General features: G+C 40.9%; 1 protein-coding gene across 4 annotated transcripts in view; it reads left to right on the top strand.

The window, feature by feature from the left end:
- Positions 1-544: 544 nt before the first annotated feature.
- NALF1 (NALCN channel auxiliary factor 1) overlaps positions 545-20,204 on the top strand; it is a 679,231-nt gene continuing 659,571 nt past the window's right edge. For all 4 annotated transcript variants that reach the window (XM_089303411.1, XM_002713024.6, XM_089303409.1 and 1 more), the window contains exon 1: positions 545-2,391. In XM_089303411.1, coding sequence (XP_089159537.1) covers positions 1,504-2,391 — 888 coding nt within the window. In that variant the 5' untranslated portion in view covers positions 545-1,503. The remainder of the gene's footprint in view (positions 2,392-20,204) is intronic.

Below are 20,204 nucleotides of genomic sequence, written 5' to 3' on the forward strand. Positions count from 1 at the left end.
CAAAGATGGAACGCAAACAGACATGCAAACCACCACGTGGCCACCTCTGTGGACACTGCCCTCACAACCCGTCCTGTGCACTCCATAAAATCGGTTCACAAAATCGGTGCGCTGGACACCGTGGACGCCTCGTGGTTCGGGGATACACAGGCGTACTCGCGAGCACTAGAGGCCATGGCTTCTATGGCTTGCCGGCCTTCCATTGGAGAGACCACCCCCCCACCCCTTAGGGTGGTCCCCCTAAGGACAGAGAGAGAGGGTTGTCCCCAGACCCGTGCCACCCAGGGGACCTCTAACCGACCGCCCGCAACGCGGGCTTCTCCCAGAGACCCAGGGGAAGTGAGATGCTGCAGAAACCTCAGGCGGGCAGAGTCCGCATTCTGACTTTTACGGTGACAAAAGGAGGAAAAAAGGAAAAAAGTGGGGAGGGGGACAGAGAGGGAAGAGCCGGCGCGGAGCCCAGACGGCCGGGCGGGGCACCTGGGCGGCCGGCCCGCGCGTTCTCGCCCTCCTCCCGTGGCCGAGCCGCCGCCACTGCACCAGGATGGAGCGAGCTCGGCGCGGGAGGAGATGACGCAAAAGCCAGCGCTCTCCCCCCAAAAAGTGTCTCTCCAGGACGAAGATGGCGGCAACTTAGCCCGGGGACTGAAGATGACTGTGGTCTCAGGAGGCCCAGCCCAGGCGACTCGGCCCCGCGCTCCGCGGGAGGCGGCGTCAGCGGTCGGGGCCCCGGCGCCCGCGGGCAGACCTGCGGCTGGCGCGCGGGGCGCGGGGCGCGGGGTGGGGCGGAGGGCGCGCGCGGCCCGCGGCGGCGGCTGCCCAAGCTCCGGACGCCGGGAGAGGCAGCGCCGCTGAGGAGGAGCGGGAGGAGGAGGAGGACAGGGAGAAGGAGAGGAAGGAGGAGGAAGAGGAGGAGGAGGGGAGGAGGGGAGGTGCTCCGGTCGCCGTCAGTGGGCAGCAGAGACGCGGCATGCCCCCGGCGCGGGAGAGCGGGCTGTCCTCGGCAGGGCCATGGGGACCCGCGCGCTGAAGATGCCGGGGTGAGAGCAGCGGCACCAACCACTCGCTCGCTCCACCATCACCTCCGCTCGGCCCCAGCGCGGCCAGCCCAGCGCCGGCCTCCTCGGCCTCCCTCTCCCTCTGCGCTCGCTCGCGCGCGCTCTCTCTCTCTCCCTCTCTCTCCTCTCTCTCTCTCTCTCTCTGCATTATTGTTTCCCACTCTACAGAGATGGGGTCGGCTGATGATTAGGTCGGGAGCGAGTCATTTTCCTCTAACGCCTGGTAATATTTATGTAGGCAAAGAGGAGAGAGAGAGAGGGAGAGAGAGAGAGTGAGAGAAGGAGAAGGGGAGAGAGAGAGAGAGAGAGAGGAGAGATAGGGAGAGAGAGAAGAAACGGGAGGAGGGGATAAGGAAATTAAACCCTTTAAGTCAATGCATATTGTGGTGACACCGGCAGCGGAGCCCTCACGGTGGAGTCGGCCAGGGCTGTGCGCTCCCAAAATATGACCAGGGGTGCTTGGATGTGTCGGCAGTATGACGACGGCTTAAAAATCTGGTTGGCAGCACCCCGGGAGAACGAGAAACCGTTCATCGATTCCGAGAGGGCTCAGAAATGGCGACTGTCTCTGGCATCTCTCTTGTTTTTCACAGTCCTGCTCTCTGATCACTTGTGGTTCTGCGCCGAGGCCAAACTGACCCGGACCCGGGACAAGGAGCAGCAGCAGCAGCAGCAGCAGCAGCAGCAGCAGCGCCAGCGCCAGCGGCAGCAGCGCCAGCGGCAGCAGGAGCCCTCCTGGCCCGCGCTGCTGGCCAGCATGGGAGAGTCCTCGCCCGCCGCCCAGGCACACAGACTCCTCTCCGCCTCCTCGTCCCCCACCCTGCCCCCGTCCCCGGGAGACGGCGGCGGCGGCGGCAAGGGCGCCCGAGGCAAAAGCAAGCGGAGCAAAGCTCTTTTTCTAGGAAACTCTGCCAAGCCAGTGTGGCGCCTGGAGACTTGTTACCCCCAGGGCGCCTCCTCGGGCCAGTGCTTCACCGTGGAGAGCGCGGACTCGGTGTGCGCCAGGAACTGGAGTCGGGGGGTGGCGGCTGCGGGGGAGGAGCAGCAGCGCGCAGCTCCGCTCTGGAACCTGTCGGATTTTTACCTTTCGTTTTGTAATTCCTACACACTCTGGGAGTTGTTCTCGGGGCTGTCCAGCCCCAACACTTTGAACTGCAGTCTGGATGAGGTGCTCACGGAAGGCGGGGAGATGACCACCTGCAGGCAGTGCGTCGAGGCGTACCAGGACTACGACCACCACGCGCAGGAGAAGTACGAGGAGTTTGAGAGCGTGCTCCACAAGTACTTACAGTCGCAGGAGTACTCGGTCAAGTCCTGTCCCGAGGACTGCAAGGTAGGCGCAGCGGGGTGGCCCCCTTTCCCGCGCGTCTCTCCGTGTCTGCTCCATCGGGGCAATCTTCCAGGGTTTGCAACCTGGAGGGGGTGGTGGTGGCATTTTTGTCTCTGGTGTTGCGACTTTCCTGGTGGCTTTCGTGGTTGTAAGAGCTCTACTCTGCTGCTCCAGTCCGGAGTGCCTGGCGCATTGCTGATGGGCTGATGTTTTCCTTCTTCCGGGAATCCTTGGGAGATCAGGAAGGTTCCTGGTCTCCTGGGGTGAGCCAGGCAGTGGTCCACTGCTTGTCGTAGCTGTGCAGTTGGCTCTGACTCTGCTACGTGTTGTCGGGAATGGCATGTGAGCAAGGCTTGCCAGGAGTACACAGTGGGCTGCCCCCTGAGCACCACAGAGAGAGAAGAGTCGGGGAGATAGACGGGGTGTGTGTGGTGTGGCACCTGTCCCTGACACAGGGACCTTCTGACGGTGACATCATTAACTTGGTTGATCAGAGGAACGAGACAGTGTTTGTGGTGGTTTGTGTAAGAGAGGCAAGGAAAAATGTAAATTCTCACAGGGGTGGTTCAGGGTGTTTGGAAAGTCCTCTGGGCCTACCTGAGTGTGTTCACTGAGTTTCTTGTTCTCTTGGACACTTATGATTATTCATCCAACATGCACTACGAGTGGAGCAGAAAGTTGTAATCAGGTGTCTAGAGAGGATAGCAGTTTTATTTATCAAACACCTTATGTAACTAGCTTGATTTTTCAGCATGTTCTTCTGAACTCCTAAATGACCAATCCTTGATGCTGTGACTTAAAATTTACTGAAATGCTTGATAAATCTGTTATATTTGAGCATTTCCTGTTCAATATAATACATAACTTGCTGATTGGCAAAAAAGTCTACTAGTTTCCTAAAAACTGGTCCTCCATTGGGCACCTGTCCCAGTATGGGTGTCTGTCCATGGTGCTGAAATGGAATTACTGGAGAGCTGGGTTTGAGGATGACAGTATGCAGTGATCTTTCCTAGTGAAGAAGTGATGGCACAGTGTCTCTGTCTTAATACTTCACTACAATAAACTTTATAAGCAACACAAAAAATATTACTGCTTTCCTAAAGAAATAATACACTGCAGTTTCTATTCCTTTTCCCTACTTCCCCAACCACACAAAAGCAGAATACTACCCATTTTTGCTACACTTGCTGGGCCCCGGTAAGAGCAATGAAGGGTAGCATAGACCAAAGTGATTTGTGATGCTTCCACAAGGAAACTGGGTTGAGGGATAAATCATTTCTGATGAAAATAGTTCAAGGCCTATATTTCACTTTGGGCCAGTTAGTTGTGCTTTTGACAATTAAGCTGACTCAAACTGAACCTACTTTAACATCAATCTTTAAGACCAGAAACTAGATCTTTGAAAACAAGAATTCTGAATTATGTGAATTTAGAATGTTATTTCCCTGCATAACTTGATCCTAACTTTTCCTACCTATTTTTTAACCATACCACTGTAATTGATACCAGAGAATTAATCATAATGGTAGAAATTAATGAATATGTCTTGTACTTATTGCATAATTTTAACAAGATGTGTTACAGCAATTTTCTTATTCTATATTTTCATGTATCTTATAGTTCTACTAATAAGATATTGCCAAGTTTTGGCAATTTATGTTAAAGAATGGCACTTTGTAATAATTTGAATTTCCTTATTTCTCTGAATGTGAATCCTCCAGAAATTTTTAATAACTTCATTTTGCATTTTCCTATTTACCAGAGGAACTGCATAGTCAACAATAGGTTGCAGAATATTTTCAAGTAACCATGTCAAATATATTTCATTCTGAGGTCTAAGTAAATATAAAAACATTTTTCCTTTCCTCCGACCTGAATTCTCAACTTTATATCATCAAATCAACCATGCATAGTGTAAGTTAACTACATTTATTTAGACCTTTGAATGTGTACTATATTTTAATGTAAGATAGGAGTTGCTCATTTGTATATGCAAGGATATTACAGGAATATTAACTCCTTAAAAAATTCTTCCTCACGCTGAAAATTTAGCATAGACTTTTTGTACTTCACATCACAGAATAGAACTTATTGCCTGTGATGTCATGCAGAGTTTTTTTGGCTGCAGAATTTTTTGTTATTGTTATCTGTCAATTTAAAACATTTACTCTATAACAACTAACTAAAAAATTAAAGTTTCATGATTGCAGTGCTAGAGGTCTTAGATTTAGAGTCATAAGTCAGTTGGTATACGTGGAAATATAAAACAAGCATCATTCCTTAGTTTGGGAAATAATTTCTGACTAATTCCAAAAAACCCATAAACACATTCATAAACTGTACATAGGCCACATTCTATGGTTTAAAATGTTGCTTGTCATTTTTGAAGACTGTTTTTTATTTTCTTTATGAATACTTAAACTTATTTCACATGTACTTATAGTTCTGGAATGATAATTGAGAGTTTTATTCAAGGCAGAACTCCTATGCAAAACTTCATTTTAAAGGTAGCTACAAAGTCAGACTACATTAAAAGTAAATGTATTATATTTAAATCATTGTTAATATACTCATAAAATGGTTTAGAAATATATTGCCCTAAAACTAGTGAGATTCATATTTTAGGAATACATTAATTATACTCACATATAATCCAATAATGTATGGTTTTAACTTTTTAGAGTAAGAATACAGCATTATTTTCTAGTTCAATATTTTTCACCCAGTAAAAATTGCCACATTTCATGTATGTGTCAAATGAAGACAGATTAAATTTCATTTTGATTTAAACTTTTAAAGAAATTTTGGAAACTTATTTAAAAATCCTTAAAATAGATTTAAATTATCCTACTGCTTTGAATTCACAGTAATTTGATGTCAAATGCAATTTAGTTTTACTTTGGTAAAGGCTTTGTATTGTAACAAGTCATAGAAATAATTTGGACCCAAGAATGCTTTTAATGTTGTTGGAAATAGCTTAATTTTTAAAAAGTAAATATATGCATTTATCCAAGAAGTAATTTATAGAGAAATAAGAAACAAAAACCATTGCTTATATCATGTTTGCTACAGCATGCTGTGTTATTACATAAATTAAGAAAAAATTATGGCAGTAATTTTGCCTTTAGTTTATAGTATTATTAAAAACAATGCTTCTGATATATAATAGGAATCTGAAATCTCAAAATATTAAAGTTGGCAATATTTGAATGACATATCTAAGCTACAGAATTACACATGTATATTAACATGCTTGATTTTCATTTAAAGACTTTTTCTTATATATGTCATTTTATTAGCTTCTGGGAATTCTTGAAGATGAGTATTCTAAAAATGAGATGTTTAGGGAATACACATTTTTACATTACAGGTGAATTATTGTAATTACTGATAGCTCTATCTGCTTACATATGCCCTCAAATAATTGGTCAGTGAAAGTGAGTTTGAGATTAGATTCTAAGTATTACACCATTTATGCTGCAATTATCTAAGAATAAATTTGCATCTTTATCCTTTCAAGAATGTACACATTCTTTTATTATCTTATATTAAAGCAGATTATATTGCTTATTTTTATTTACCAGATACTGATGAAAAGGATTACTTGAACATGGGCATCTGAGTTTGACAATAGTGTCGTTTCTGCAAGTACTGTTCATAAACATTACCCAGTTTGAGTACGTAGTTTGGTTTACATGATGTACAATTTGAGGGAAAAAAAAGCATTTTTAATTTTATTTCAGTGTCATGCACTATAGATACACAAAAAAGTAACGTTTTAAAAAAATTAAATCTCACAATTATTTCACTTGAAAATTTTGAATCTAAAATATTACTTTGCTATTTAGTAATACTGCACATACTTTGTTACTTTCCTAAAGTGTGAAGTACACATTTGTTAAGTGGACAGTTTTTATACTATTTATACCTCATTATTTTCATATTCTTGTAGTTGCTTCTGTACAAAGTCCATCTGATTATTGAGATGATTGGGCATTCATAAGGTCAAGGCCACTACTGCAATCCTTCTTGTGACACAGATTTATGTTTTCACATTTTGCTGTATGTGTGACTGTTGATTTATGATATATGCTTTATTTATATGAAGAAACATGCAGTTTTTTTCTGAATGTCAGATGCAAGTTTTATGTGAACTAAGTAATATACATTTTAGGTTTAGAATTGTAACTGGGTGAAATTAGTAGCTATAGAGATAGGGCATGACCACAAAGTTTAAACGATTGCTGTTGTGTCTTGGTTTTAAGCACTATGATTAGGTGGGATGAGTGTCTACATGTGGAGGATGAATTAAAATATGTAGGAAAGGAAAACAAGCAGTGCTGTTGGTTTGATTCTTCCCTTCATGTAAATTATAGGATATCTTTGCTTTCTAGATTTAATATGCAAGAGCAAATATAGAGATGGCTATTTCAAACAAAGAGAAACTTAGGTTTGGATTATATTAGCTATTGCATTAATCTCCTGTCTCAATTTTTTTTTTTTAATCTTTGTGATCTGTGTCAATCTCACAATGACTAGGACAATTATTGTTTATAGAGTTTTCCATTAGAGACATATCCTTTAGATCAGAGATCCTTGGGCTCACAGTGGAATATCCTGGGGAGCACTGAGGCCTACATATTCCCAGTCCCAAGAGGTTCTGATTTCCTTGTTCTGAGTGTTTGATGGGCTTGGGCTCTTTCAGAGATTTCAGGGTGATTTTATTGTGCAGCATGGATGAGAACCAGCATTCTGGTTGGCAGTGTTAGTGAATGTGGAAAGACCTTTCAGCTCCTGTATTTCAGGTCTAAATAATCCTATTTGCTCAAATTGTGGGAGGAGAATTCAGGCAGATACTTTGTAAAAGTGTTAAAGGACATAGCCAGAGGGCAGGGGAGAAAGTACACAAGGTAACTAGGCTGAGAAAGTGCAAGAGAAGTGAAAAGACTGACTTAAAGTTTGGGCAATGTGATAGAAGAGAAGGTGGAGACAAAGTGGAAGCGTAGAGGAGGAGAGCTTTGGGCATTTAAGAGTGGGTCTGTTGACCGTGTTTCGTCTTTTACCCAGACTGTGTCGTTATACTGATGTTCGGTTAACAGGCCACGTATATGAGCATCAAAACTTAACGGCTGTCTCCATTAGATTGATCAGTATCCCAACCTCATTATTTTTGTCCTCAGTTTTTTCCCTACACAAATGGCTAAAATTTAGACTTTTGCACTATAATATGACTGGTCTTATAAAACCACCTGTTAGCTTTCTGTGGTATTTCACCTGATCCAAGCATGTTCTTTATCTATTCGCTTTATTAAATAAAGGTCATTTTTCATTCCTCATTTTTGTCCACTGTGATGATAAACTGTTTTCTTTTTTACTTACCTCTGTCCTACTGTAGTAACTAGTTGGAGTCCAAATAGTGTTTTAAAGACACAAGTTATGAAATAGATTACAACAAGCTAAATTTAGAAATTAGTTATGATAGGGTAGAATTTTTCTGGCTTCAAGTGATTGTAAGTATCACTCATCTTTTGGGTTTCTTAATTTTAAGTTAAAGGAAACTATGAAAATCCTAAAGTTTTTGTCTAAAGAAATCAAATATCATTACAATCCAAATAATTATTTAATGAAATGTGCTAATTTACTGTTTAATATTGCAAATGAAATGGTTAAAATGTGTCCTTTGGTAATAGTTAACAATATGTACTATGCATCATAGTAGAGTGCATGAGAATATTTAATTCTTGGGAGTCTGAGGGATTAGAAGATAATTGCTGATTGTACTCTCCCTGGGTGGCCTCTACCTAATTCAATCATCTATGAATGGGAAGTCGCAGGAGCTATCACACATGATAAACATGCCCATGAAACACAGGCATTTCAAAGATATTTGAGTAGCTATTGATCACAGAAGCAGGATAGCCACGCTTATGAATGATGGATGAATGCAGCAATCATCTCGATTCCAATCCCTGGGAATTCTGGATGTCATCTGTCCCATCCTGCACAAGAAAGACACGGTTGTTAACAACTCTGTGAAACTGGTGACTTCCTGCCTCTTGACCCCCACCTTCCTCTCTTCCCTGTAAGTATGCCTTCTGACTGCTGCTTGACTGGGTCCTCTCTTGTCACTTGGAAACTGCATTTCCAGGGCCTGTGTCCCAGGGAAAACTCGAAGTTTGGGCTTCTTTCTTCTCTGCTTCTCTACTTCCATCAAAAATAATCAGTCTCTTTCTTACTGAACTACCACTGACTATTTGAATAGAAAATTAAACTAAGATGTAAATGAACTAGCATGAAAAAGTGTTAACTATTACAGAAAATGACTTCAATCACTCAGACGTCACTGCCAGAATGAGTTTCAGTAGCAGCTAACAAGCATTAGAGCCCATTTGAAGCTGGAAACCACTGTAATTCACTTAATCCTCACATCAACTCTATGACCTAAGTATTATCATAGACTTTACAGATGAGTAAAGCAATGACATAGTTAAATAGCTCAAGGTCAAAGATCTGGGTAATACTAAATATCAGGTATTATCTGTGTAATATTAAATATCAAAAATATTTTGTTTTTCCCTTTGATTAGCAGCATTTGCAAACACCCCAAAGAACTAAGAGATAAGCATAATATACTTTTATGTGCCACATGTTTAACAGTCACTAAAAATATTGCCATATTTGCTTCTATTTATTTTGAATTTATCAGACATTTTATAATGAGATGGCCCACTAAGAAGACAGAAAGTTGGGAGATATGGGTGGTCAGGATGGATGGCCTGGCTCGTGTGTGGAGCTGTAGCAGAATGTGGACAAGTCTGTGATGATCAGAAGAGCCCTTTTTTTTTTTTTTTTTTTTTTTTTTTTTTTTTTTGACAGTCAGAGTGGACAGTGAGAGAGAGAGACAGAGAGAAAGGTCTTCCTTTGCCGTTGGTTCACCCTCCAATGGCCGCCGCGGCTGGCGCGCTGCGGCCGGCGCACCGCGCTGATCCGATGGCAGGAGCCAGGATCCAGGTGCTTTTCCTGGTCTCCCATGGGGTGCAGGGCCCAAGCACCTGGGCCATCCTCCACTGCACTCCCTGGCCACAGCAGAGGGCTGGCCTGGAAGAGGGGCAACCGGGACAGAATCCGGCGCCCCGACCGGGACTAGAACCCGGTGTGCCGGCGCCGCTAGGCGGAGGATTAGCCTAGTGAGCCGCGGCGCCGGCCCAGAAGAGCCCTTATGTTTCAGCCTCACAGAGCTGGGCAGAGGCAGGGTTTGTGTAAAGTTTGGTTGGAGGTCAAGTGAACTTTGGAGACCTGTTGATTCTTCATACTAAAATTATTCTGCTAATGACAAAATACTAGAGTGGGTGTGGTGTAAACAAGAGATATTCATTTTCCCACAGCTCTGGACATGAAAGCTCATGGTCAAAGTGTTGGTAAATGGGGCATCTGGTGAGGGCTTTCCTCCTGGCTTGCACATGGCCACATTCTCACGTATCTGCACATAGCCTTTACTGTGGGCACGTGCAGTGAGAGTGTGGGGTCTTTATCTTGTGATGAAGACGTCAGTCCCCTGAATTAACCATACTCTTCTGGCCTCACTTAAGACTTAAAAGCTCTTCTTAGGCTCTTTCCACATATAGTCGCATTGGGGTTAGAGCTCCAATATATAATGTTAGGAGAATACATTCAGTCAATAAATCTAAATAAAGTATATTTGAATAGCTGTAGGAAATATCTCTGGGGATATGTTAGTGCTCATTTGTAAAGGACTATTTAACCCATGGCGGAACATTCGAATTTCATTATATGCTAAAATATCGAGAATTTTAGTCAAGGGATTCACTTTGGGTGATCTGCTTTTCTCAAGAGTTAGCCCTAGATATGATGGGGTGATATGTCGGGACAGGGTAAAGTGAGAGAGATCAGTTCAGAAGTTATTCTTTGGGGGGTTAACAAGACAGTCCTCTTAAACCAGCCCTCAAATAGAACTTTGTGGAACTGTTTTATACTTCAGTCTAGGCAGTGTTAGACACTGATAATGTCGGTTACTGAGAACTTAAATATGTGGCTAGAGTAAATGACGAACTATATTTTTAGTTTTACTCAATTGAAATTAGTCCAAGTTTAGGTAGCTCCGTGTTGCCAGTGTCTTGGACAGTAAATTCTAACTAGCTCCAGTGGCTTGGGAAGTGGAGAACCAGCACCACATTATGGAGACTTCTGAGTTCAAATTTTTTTTTTTTTTTTTTTGACAGGAAGAGTGGACAGTGAGAGAGAGAGACAGAGAGAAAGGTCTTCCTTTTGCCGTTGGTTCACCCTCCAATGGCTGCTGTGGCTGGCGCTCCTGCGCTAATCTGAAGCCAAGAGCCAGGTGCTTCTCCTGGTCTCCCATGCGGGTGCAGGGCCCAAGCACTTGGGCCATCCTCCACTGCACTCCCGGGCCACAGCAGAGAGCTGGCCTGGAAGAGGGGCAACCGGGACAGAATCTGGCGCCCTGACCGGGACTAGAACCCGGGGTGCCGGCGCCGCAGGCGGAAGATTAGCCTAGTGAGCCGTGGTGCTGGCCCTGAGTTCAAATTTTATAGTATTTAGTAAGTAATTTTATGCAGAGGAAGCTATGAATCATGTTGTATAAAAGTCATGTATATGCTGAGCCATATAATGGGATAGGAAATCAAGGAGAAACAGTTTGGGCTTCAGATTATAGGAAAAAAATGGAGGTCTTTGAGATGATGTTACAAAGAGATATCTAGTAGATGATATGTCACACATGAGTAGGAACCTTGGGTATGATGTACATTCTCCATATGTAGAGTTAATCTCAAAATTGTGTATAGAGATCAGATGGCTTCACAAAAGGTGGTGATAGGATGAGAATCCCAGCGTCGAATCCTGAGGAAGAACAGCGACCAATGCTTTGGGCAGAAAAAGGACCAAGAAAGAGACTAAAATGGAAAAAAAATAGTTAAAGTGGGAAGTACAGAGTTAGAAAGAGATGGGATGATGACCTGAAAGGCCCACAGGAAACACAGAATCAGCCGAGAGTGTCCAACATTGCACAAAGACATGTAGGGTGAAGCCTAGATATATGTCGGAGTTTGGGAATTAAATCTTGGTGACCTTACAAGAGTAGTTTTGAAAGAATGGTAAGAAGAGATGTCAAAATGTGATGGATTAGCGATGAATTAGAGTTGAGGAAATAAAACCTAGTCCAAACCACTTTGCACTAAGTTTAACAGGAGAAATGAGCAGAAAAAAAATGAGAATATGGGTGTGAGTTTAAAGGAACAAACGACTTAATGATGAAATAAACGTTAGAGTGTTCTTATTTGTAGCTTTTGACCTAAGATCCAGGTGGAAGCATGAAATTGAAATAATCCTATTGATAAAAAATAATAATGGCACCAACTAATGGCACCAACTATCAAGGAAGAGGTGTTTGGGCTCTGCTATGGGGACGAGAGGTTCTGTTGCTATGTTTTGCTATGTTGCTGTGTTTTGGGGAGGAGAGGTTCTGTCTTGTACATGCTACTATGCCTCTATGATTTTTTCTTTTTACTAATATTTTAAAGGAAAACAATCTATCAGAATTTCAGAAAGTAAACAGTTATCAACTAGAATATGCTTAAATTAAGTAAAAAACTAATTTTCAGATGACATAAAATAATTACTGGTTTTAAATGTGAAGTCATTTACAGTTATACATTGTGTGTTACTGTAAATTATTTTCCCTAAGAATGTGTTGTGCTGGGATTTGATGGTCTATCCACTGAATTAAATATGGCTGGCCATCTCTGGGTTTTTCATGAGAAACAGATTTGTTTGATAGAAATTAGATGAAGCCCTCAGACAAGGTAAACCTGGTAAGTGCCAAGATAGAAAAGACCAAGCAGAGTAGAAGAACAGACTATAAACTGTGTTCCAAGAACGGGAACATGACTTCCCTGTGACAGAAGACATATGCAAACACACAGCAGATTCCTTAACTTGATGAAAATCATGTAGAAAGGAGGTTTGTCCAATTCTTCCTTTGGCTCTGGGAGTGAGAATGCAGATCTGTGCCCAGGTGTTTTAGGTAGGAAGACCTCTATTCCACAGAAGGAAGAGTGTTCTGTGCAAGGTGCTGTTAGTCGCTACCACAGAGAGTTGTCTAGGGGAAACCAAGACCATGTTGCTACAGAAAAATGTGCAAATGGGATGGGGACTGCCTCCCATGACCCTGGAGTGGCATCTTTCCCGTGGGAGGCTGGTTGCACTAAGTGGTTTCAAATATCCCCTCCAAAATGATTTAACATAAAGTGAGGCACCGGCAGTGATAAGTTTGGGCAAAAAGATGATACTTTCTGCCAACTCCAAATATAAAATTGCATTACATGAAACCTAGTTATGTTTTTAATCTAGCACCTTGATCTTACTAATTGTACTTTGCTTTTTAAAAGAAAAGAAAAGTTTTGACAACCTCAACTTTGTGCTGTTTCTTTGGTTCTTAAGCATGTTCTTATTGATCCAAGTCATTTAAAAAATAATGATTCAACCATATGTTCTTATCATGGAGAGAGATAGGACCTGCAGCCAATCTAATAAATAATTTTTTGTTATTGCAGATATGAAGAATAAATACTCTCTAGTCTTATCACAAACACATCTATTACTTTTATAAACCTTAAAACAACCCTCTTCAGAAAAATAGGACTCAAAAATATGGTAGGGCTGGGAAAGAAAAGTTGAATGTGAGCTCTGTGTCATTGTCAGTTTCTTGGTGTTTCTGTTCCCAAGTTCATTCTCACCTCTAGTTATTTGAGGGTTTTATCTACAGGATTGAAGTCATTGAACAAAAAGTCCCATCATTCATGGATTTCCATTCACTTACCTTGCTCTTACGGTAAACAAGTCTAATGGTGAGCACTTTGAGTATTATCTCTGCAACAACCCAACACCACAGTCAAAACCAGAGTGCTTCAATGCATAGGTATGCAAGACTTTTTAGAGAAGTTAGAAAATGAGCCCAAATTCTCAGCTATAAATATAGCATTTCCAACATTTGATCCCAGTAATAGCTGGCTCTTAATCTCATTGTCTTAACTGTACATTATGCTGTTTACATTGTTGCACGTCTTTGCCTGTGTGTGGTCTTTGTTTAGAGGTTAGGAAGCAGGTGAGCAAATAGCAGAAGAGAATAGAATAGAAAATTACTTGGTGCATACAAGATAATGTCGGTTGTTCCATCCATCATTTTTTTGCTGTTGTAGCAGCTTTGCTGTGAGGAGTGATCCTGGACTCACATGTCAGAAAGGCCTGGATTCAAAGGGCTGTTCTACCAGTTCCTGTAAAATAGGGTTGTGTCCAACTGGTTTAAAGAGTCCCTGAGAAAAAGAACAGAGCATGTGCAAATCAAATGCAGCTTGTAAGTTCTCTTCCTCTCAGGCAAGCTGCCCTGGCTGAGCTGTGATTTCTCTGCACTCATGGTGACAGCCCTCAGCTCTCCTAGTCTAGATGGTGAGCTGGTAGAAAACATTGATGAGTTTATACACTAATCTCAGTAATTGTTTCCTAATCAAAGCTGTCCCTTTGCTAGTCTAGACCAACTGCTGGACAGAGAGCTTGAACTTGATTCCTACAGAGGCACTTTTTTAAAAAGCACTGGTGATAAATTGAAGCTGGGGAATTAGATAAGCTGTGAGCCTGTCTGGAGAGAAACAAATGTTTTTAAAACAGTCAGTCTGACTCTATTGAAAAACCAGCTCCTTGTGGTTGGAGTTAACATGTGATTGGTTGCTCTACCATCAGGTAAGAGGTGCATGTGAGCGTTCTGAGATGTGGGCTTCCTGCCAAAGCCCAGGTCAAAGACTGAAAATTAGAAAGGTTGCATGCGAATGCAGATGATTTGCTGTTGATGGAACTGGGTCTTTTTATTCCTCCTCTGCTTCGTCAGGAGCTGGCAAATTACGACAGGGTTCTGTTTGTCCCAGGATGGTGCTAATATTTATTGAATTTAAAGTCACTTATGAAAAAGTGAATCCTTTCATATCACTTTGGTTTTGAGCTTCTAAGCTGAATGTTTACCCTTATTCAGTGTTTCTGAAGATGCCTGTCAGGAGGAGGGCATTCAAGTCGGAGTGGACAAAGTCCTTGTCCACATACTTTGCTTTCAGTGATGCCCAGGGGAAGGACCTGGGCTTTTCCACTGTGGCAGTTGTCAGCGGATCAGCCCTCAACTTGATTTCCCCATCCGATTAATTGGATCCTTAAGATGATAAAAATAATTTATCGGGTTTTTAGGTATTTTAGTATTCTGTTGTCCTAATGAGTGAATGGGTGACACAGGCCAATTATGTGTATTTCACTGACAAGGAGTCCGAGGTGCTGCAGAGCTACACTTTGACAAAAGCAAACGTGAAAAGAAGGTTTAATCTTTTTTGCGTTTGTTTTATTTAGTCTTTGAAAATTAAATTTCTCATTTTCAAAGACTTTAAAATCTGGAAAATTGAGAAAGCCCCATTGTAATCATGCCTCAAATCTCTAATTGTACTTTAAATTCATTACACATTTAAATTAATCTTAAGTGTAATTTTTGATGTTAAGATATGTGGCTTACAGAACTAGAAAATTTTCATGTGGAAGTTTAAATGTTTCTGTAGATCTATTGGGGGTAATCTTTGATGTTTCTGAATTTTTTTTCAGAAAGGTAAATTAAAAAAAAAAAACTTTCCTAATTGAAGGAGGAATTTTGGTGCTATCAGCTTTTCCTATTCCTTTTTTGACAGAGGAATAAAACAGTAACACCAATAAATTTTAATAAGTGAGACAAATACAAATTTGCAAAAATTTGAAACACAATTTTGATAACCAACATCATTGGCTAGGCTAGTCTTTTTTTTTTTTTTCAGAAACATGGTGAATGTTTGGGAAATGACATTAAATTTTCAATATCACATGTTAATTAGATTAATTTTCTCATATTAACTCCTTTAAACAAATATAAAAACTGAGCAGTGCATATTTACATTTCTCTTTCAACATGATGATATTAAAAAATGTAGCTAAAGTCACTATACAGCACTTGAGAATCTGTTTTATCCGGGTCAAGACTAGAGTAGATGAACTGTTGAAAAGTTAATTCATGATTCAGTTTAGGAAAAAAATCATTAAAGCACATCATCATTCAAATATATTAATTTATCTTAATGGCCTGACATTTGTAATACATGGAACAAGGTGAGGTAGCTGAAATGAGGCTGCAAATGGACCAGGGAAGACACAAAATGATATTTGAGAGCTTCCAGTTCCTGTCCTTGACTGGCGATAACAATTTTCTCTTGTCAGTGTTATGCTATGTACATTATGGGCTATTTTGTATGGCCATGAGCCTGTTCTTACCCTGCTTTTTTAAGTACCATGACATTATTTGATGTGTTAATGCAGTAAATTATTAAGGAGAATTTCCCGAGGGGCTCTTCAACTTAGATCCTCTGGCTTGGCCAAGCTGCAGTGAATGAAGGCCACCTTGTCAGCTGTCTGAGCTGTGTGGAATGAGCAGAGGGACCAAGAACTAACAGCAGAGAGAATGCGTGCATTTTCTCAGAATGATCACAGAGATGGTTTGCAGAGGATACGACAGTTGTTGTCCAGGTGCATTATAGGATACTGCATAAACAACCTTTTAATGTCTTCATTTGTGATCATTTTCTCTGGGGATGCATTTTTGTCATACAGTTATTGTATGACTGTATCCAAAAAGAAACTTTGCAGAGGGACCAGTGAATGTTGCATTTTAAAAATAGATTTTTAGTGGAAACTGTTCTTGGATAATGCGAGCACTGTTATTACATGGCAATGGTAATTTAGGCATTGAGATAAAAGATATCCTGTAGTGCACCTATTTTAAAAAGGAACAAATAACCAGGCTCTTCACCATGTGTGACTCATAGTGGGCATAGAAAATGTAAGAAATTCATCAACTGACTGCATGTTCACTTAAGGAAGGAAGGAATGAACAGGAGGGGAAAACCCAGAATAACTGCTTTTTTTTCTAGGTGCATGTTCGTGAGCCTGTAAATCTCTTCATCCAAAAACTCTTAGGCTCATGATGTTGGTTGAAAAAAATTCTTAGTGACAAGATTTCCTCTTCTGATGATCTCACTTTCAGTTTACGGTGAAATCACATTGTTCCCAGATCCTTGAGGCCAGGCCAACACTGTAATTTCAACCTGAGGTTCTTCCTCCTGCTTTCTTAGGGAAGTTCATTGTCCCTCATGTGAAACACAGATAATTACAAAATGTCAATTTCATAAAATGTTTAATGTCTCTGTTGCTAAATAACAGAGCTTTTATGTAGGAACTGTAAGCACAGTGTTTATTTGTACATACCTCTTCCTGGCTAATTATGGGTTTGAAAAGTGATAAACAGCAGTGTAATTACTCCATAGCTCCTGGGGAGGTTATGTGCATCCTTACTCTGGTCATTTAAAGAAAGAAAAACCTGTTCATCTGAGAACTTTTCCAAGGAAAAGCGATTCTTAAGACTAATGCAATTTGTGTACCAAATTTAGAAGATGAAGGACTGTTTGGTTCTTCTGAGTAGCTTGGATTTTAAGAAAATGATAACTTGCTATATTGAAATAGAAAAGTGTCCATTTAACAGAAAAAGCAAAATACCATTTGGCAGCATAATTGAAACTTTCTGGTTGTTCCAACCATTGAGGTGAAACTATAGATTTTTTTTTCTTTTTTAAAGGGGCTCATTTAAAACAATTAGGATGTCCACAGCAGCAAACTATTATCTGAGAAATCCACCTATAGATGAAATAATTCCAGAAATTTAAGAGACTCGGAGCAAGTGTTTAAAAGCATCACTTTACAAACATTGACCCTATTATTTTACACTATGGAATGAGCTAGGAATTACCCATCAAATGGGGAAGAAGCCGAATCTTTAATGATCATTTGGCTGTGCCTGTGAGAAAGCTTATTGCTCATATATGAATAGATGCAGATATAAATAAATATTGTGGCTGCTTTGGTCATTTAGAAGAAGTTCATCAGTTAAGAAAGAAAATAATTGATACAAATAATGTTTTCTTTGTAAATATGTCATTGAGCTAAATTCTGCTTTGACCTGTGGATAAGCAGCAAAATTGTTGCAACAAACAGAGGCAGCGGTTTTCTTCACTTGAAGATACTAACAGTCAACAAGCACTTAGTGATGATGTCAGGCTAATTCATTTAATGCCATGAAGCAGGTCTGATAATTGGCCCTTTTTGCAGAGAGGAAATTAAGGCAAAGGCCACAGCGCTTTTGACTGTGGCTCTTGACAAGCACTTTATGTTGTTATTGCTATGTGAGAGGTGCAATCCCAATTTTCAAAGATTACAGATTATTGAAAAGAAGAAAGAAAACAGGAAAACTAAAAATACTAGCTTGAAGACAATTGCTAGGAGCTCACGTGCATAACCTTTATAAAATGAATTCTGTACACTTACATATGTACATTTATATATACATACATATATAATAAGTCCATTCATACTTCCTTTTAGATATTCTAGGGAATATTTCTTTTTAAAAAGGCTTATTTATTTATACTTAAACTCAGAGTTACAGAAAGAGTGAGGGATAGAGACAGATCTTCCCAGTAGTTGTTCACTCCCTGGATGGCTGAACGGCCAGCACTGGCCCAGGCCAACACAGGAGCTTCATCTGGGTCTCCCAGGTGTGTGGCAGGGACCCAAACACTTGGGCAATCTTCACTGCTTTTCCCAGGCCATTATCAGGGAGCTGGATTGGAAGTGGAACTGCTAGTATGTGAACTGGCCCCCATATGGGATACAAGCATTGTAGACAGCAGCTTTACCCACTACACTGCAATGCCACCTCCTGGGAATATTCTTAAGACAGGAGTTATGTCTTAATCATTTATTGTCTAATTACTCACAAAGAAAGAGGGAGGAAGGGTGGAAGAGGGTGAGTGGTAGTTACAGAATATGGTACAGAGCTTTTGTTGCTCTTCCAATTGAGAGCTCAGAAGTATAGCCTTTTTTGACTCTGAGCACGCTAGTGACCGATTTGACCAAGAGATTAGAGCAGAAGTGGCAGGGTAGGTGACAAAAGGCCATCTACTGCTAATGCTGTTTGATAGAACACATATTCTTGAAGCTTTGAACTGTAAGATGTAAGATGCTCTGTTAGCCCAAGACCGCCATACTGTGAGGAAGCCCAAATAACAGAGGCCGGGGAAGCTCTCTATTGTGGGTGATCTCAGCTGAGCCCAGCTGTTGAGTTTCCCCAGGCCAGGCACTAGAGCTGGGAGTGAAGTCTTCAGATGAGTCCAGTGTCATTTAAGTCACCTCAAAGCATTCTGATCTTTCCAGAGGCGCACATATGACAAAGGTTTCTGTCCTTAGGTGATATCTGAATTCCAGTCAACAAATCCTAGAATGTAATGCAGTGGTGGTCATTTTAAATTGCATGCTTAAGCAGCTTGGTATACAGTAAGAGATAACTTGGCAGTGTTCAGTAATAGTTTGCTAAACAGTTCTCCATGATGTGAGAGATTCCATTGAGTGGAATTAATGAAATGCAAAATAAATCAATGTGGCCTCCTATATTTGAATTATGTCCTGTGTAGTTAGTAATGCTGGTAGGCAGATTTTCAAGGCTGCTGTTAAGACATTTCCCTTTACTGGTTCCTTTTAGCAAATATCCAGCCATAAACTTTGTGTACAGCTCATCATTGAGGAGCTAGAAGATGTATGATGTTTACAAGATACCATGCGTCTTAGCAGGCTATGTACTGTGTAACTAGAAAGACAATATTTGAGACTGAACATGAGCAGTGCAATAGAGCGGGACAGCAGGGTCTCTGGGAATTTGGCACGCACACCCTCTTGATTCTTTAATTCTAGTATATGAATGTCTCCCTGTTACTCATATGTGACAGATAAAATGGAAATAAAGCAGCTAAACAACTAAAGCATCCAAACATATTCTGACATTTTTAAGGGAAGATAATTTTAAGGCCGCATCATCTGGGAGGTTCGGATGAAATCGTAGTTTATTTTTCAGTTAAGAAATCAGAGTGGACTAGTCCTCTTGAAATGGATGCATTTATTCCACATTTATAATACCAAACATTTTCATGTGAGCGATTATCTCTGTTTTTACTGCTATTTAGGTGGAAGTAGTTACATTTTCATGGCCAGGTTGAAATTATGTCTCTGAGACCATGTATCTCCCAACTATACTGTTGAATATTGTAAAGAGTATTTGTGCAAATTTGTACATCCAGTGTATTTTGAATATTTTGGGATGAATAAACAATTACCATTCCTAGACATCATCAAATAAAACCAGTTATGGCCTAATTGGGAACAAGAGACATTGTCTACCAGTAGGGTAAAATATTAGAGAAGGCAATAATGAATGCCGTGGAGAACACACATTAGTTTTCTGAGTGATTTAGTCAACATTTAAATGAACATAGTTGTCGTTTTTCACAAGTAATTCTAAAAAGGGAATAATTTTATGTTTGACTCCTCCTTAAAGTTTATAAAGTAATTTTTGTATTTTTCTTAGAATATTCCATATATCCTTTACTTTGATACTATATCATAAATTACCTGAAACTCAAAGACTTATAACAGTGCATGTTTATTATCTCACATTGTCTGTGGGTCAGAAATCTGGGCATGATTTGGGTATGTGCTTGTGCTGTGATCAGGTGCCAGCCTAGTGGGGTCTCCTTTGAGGATTTACAGAGTCAAAGGGATCACACAAACAAGACTAGTGTCTGCTAATACTAACTGATAGAATAAAAAAGGGAGAGAATGATCCT

The sequence above is a fragment of the Oryctolagus cuniculus genome, chromosome 9 (assembly GCF_051225735.1).
Source record: "Oryctolagus cuniculus isolate XC-2025 breed Fujian yellow rabbit chromosome 9, ASM5122573v1, whole genome shotgun sequence".
NCBI lineage: Eukaryota > Metazoa > Chordata > Mammalia > Lagomorpha > Leporidae > Oryctolagus > Oryctolagus cuniculus.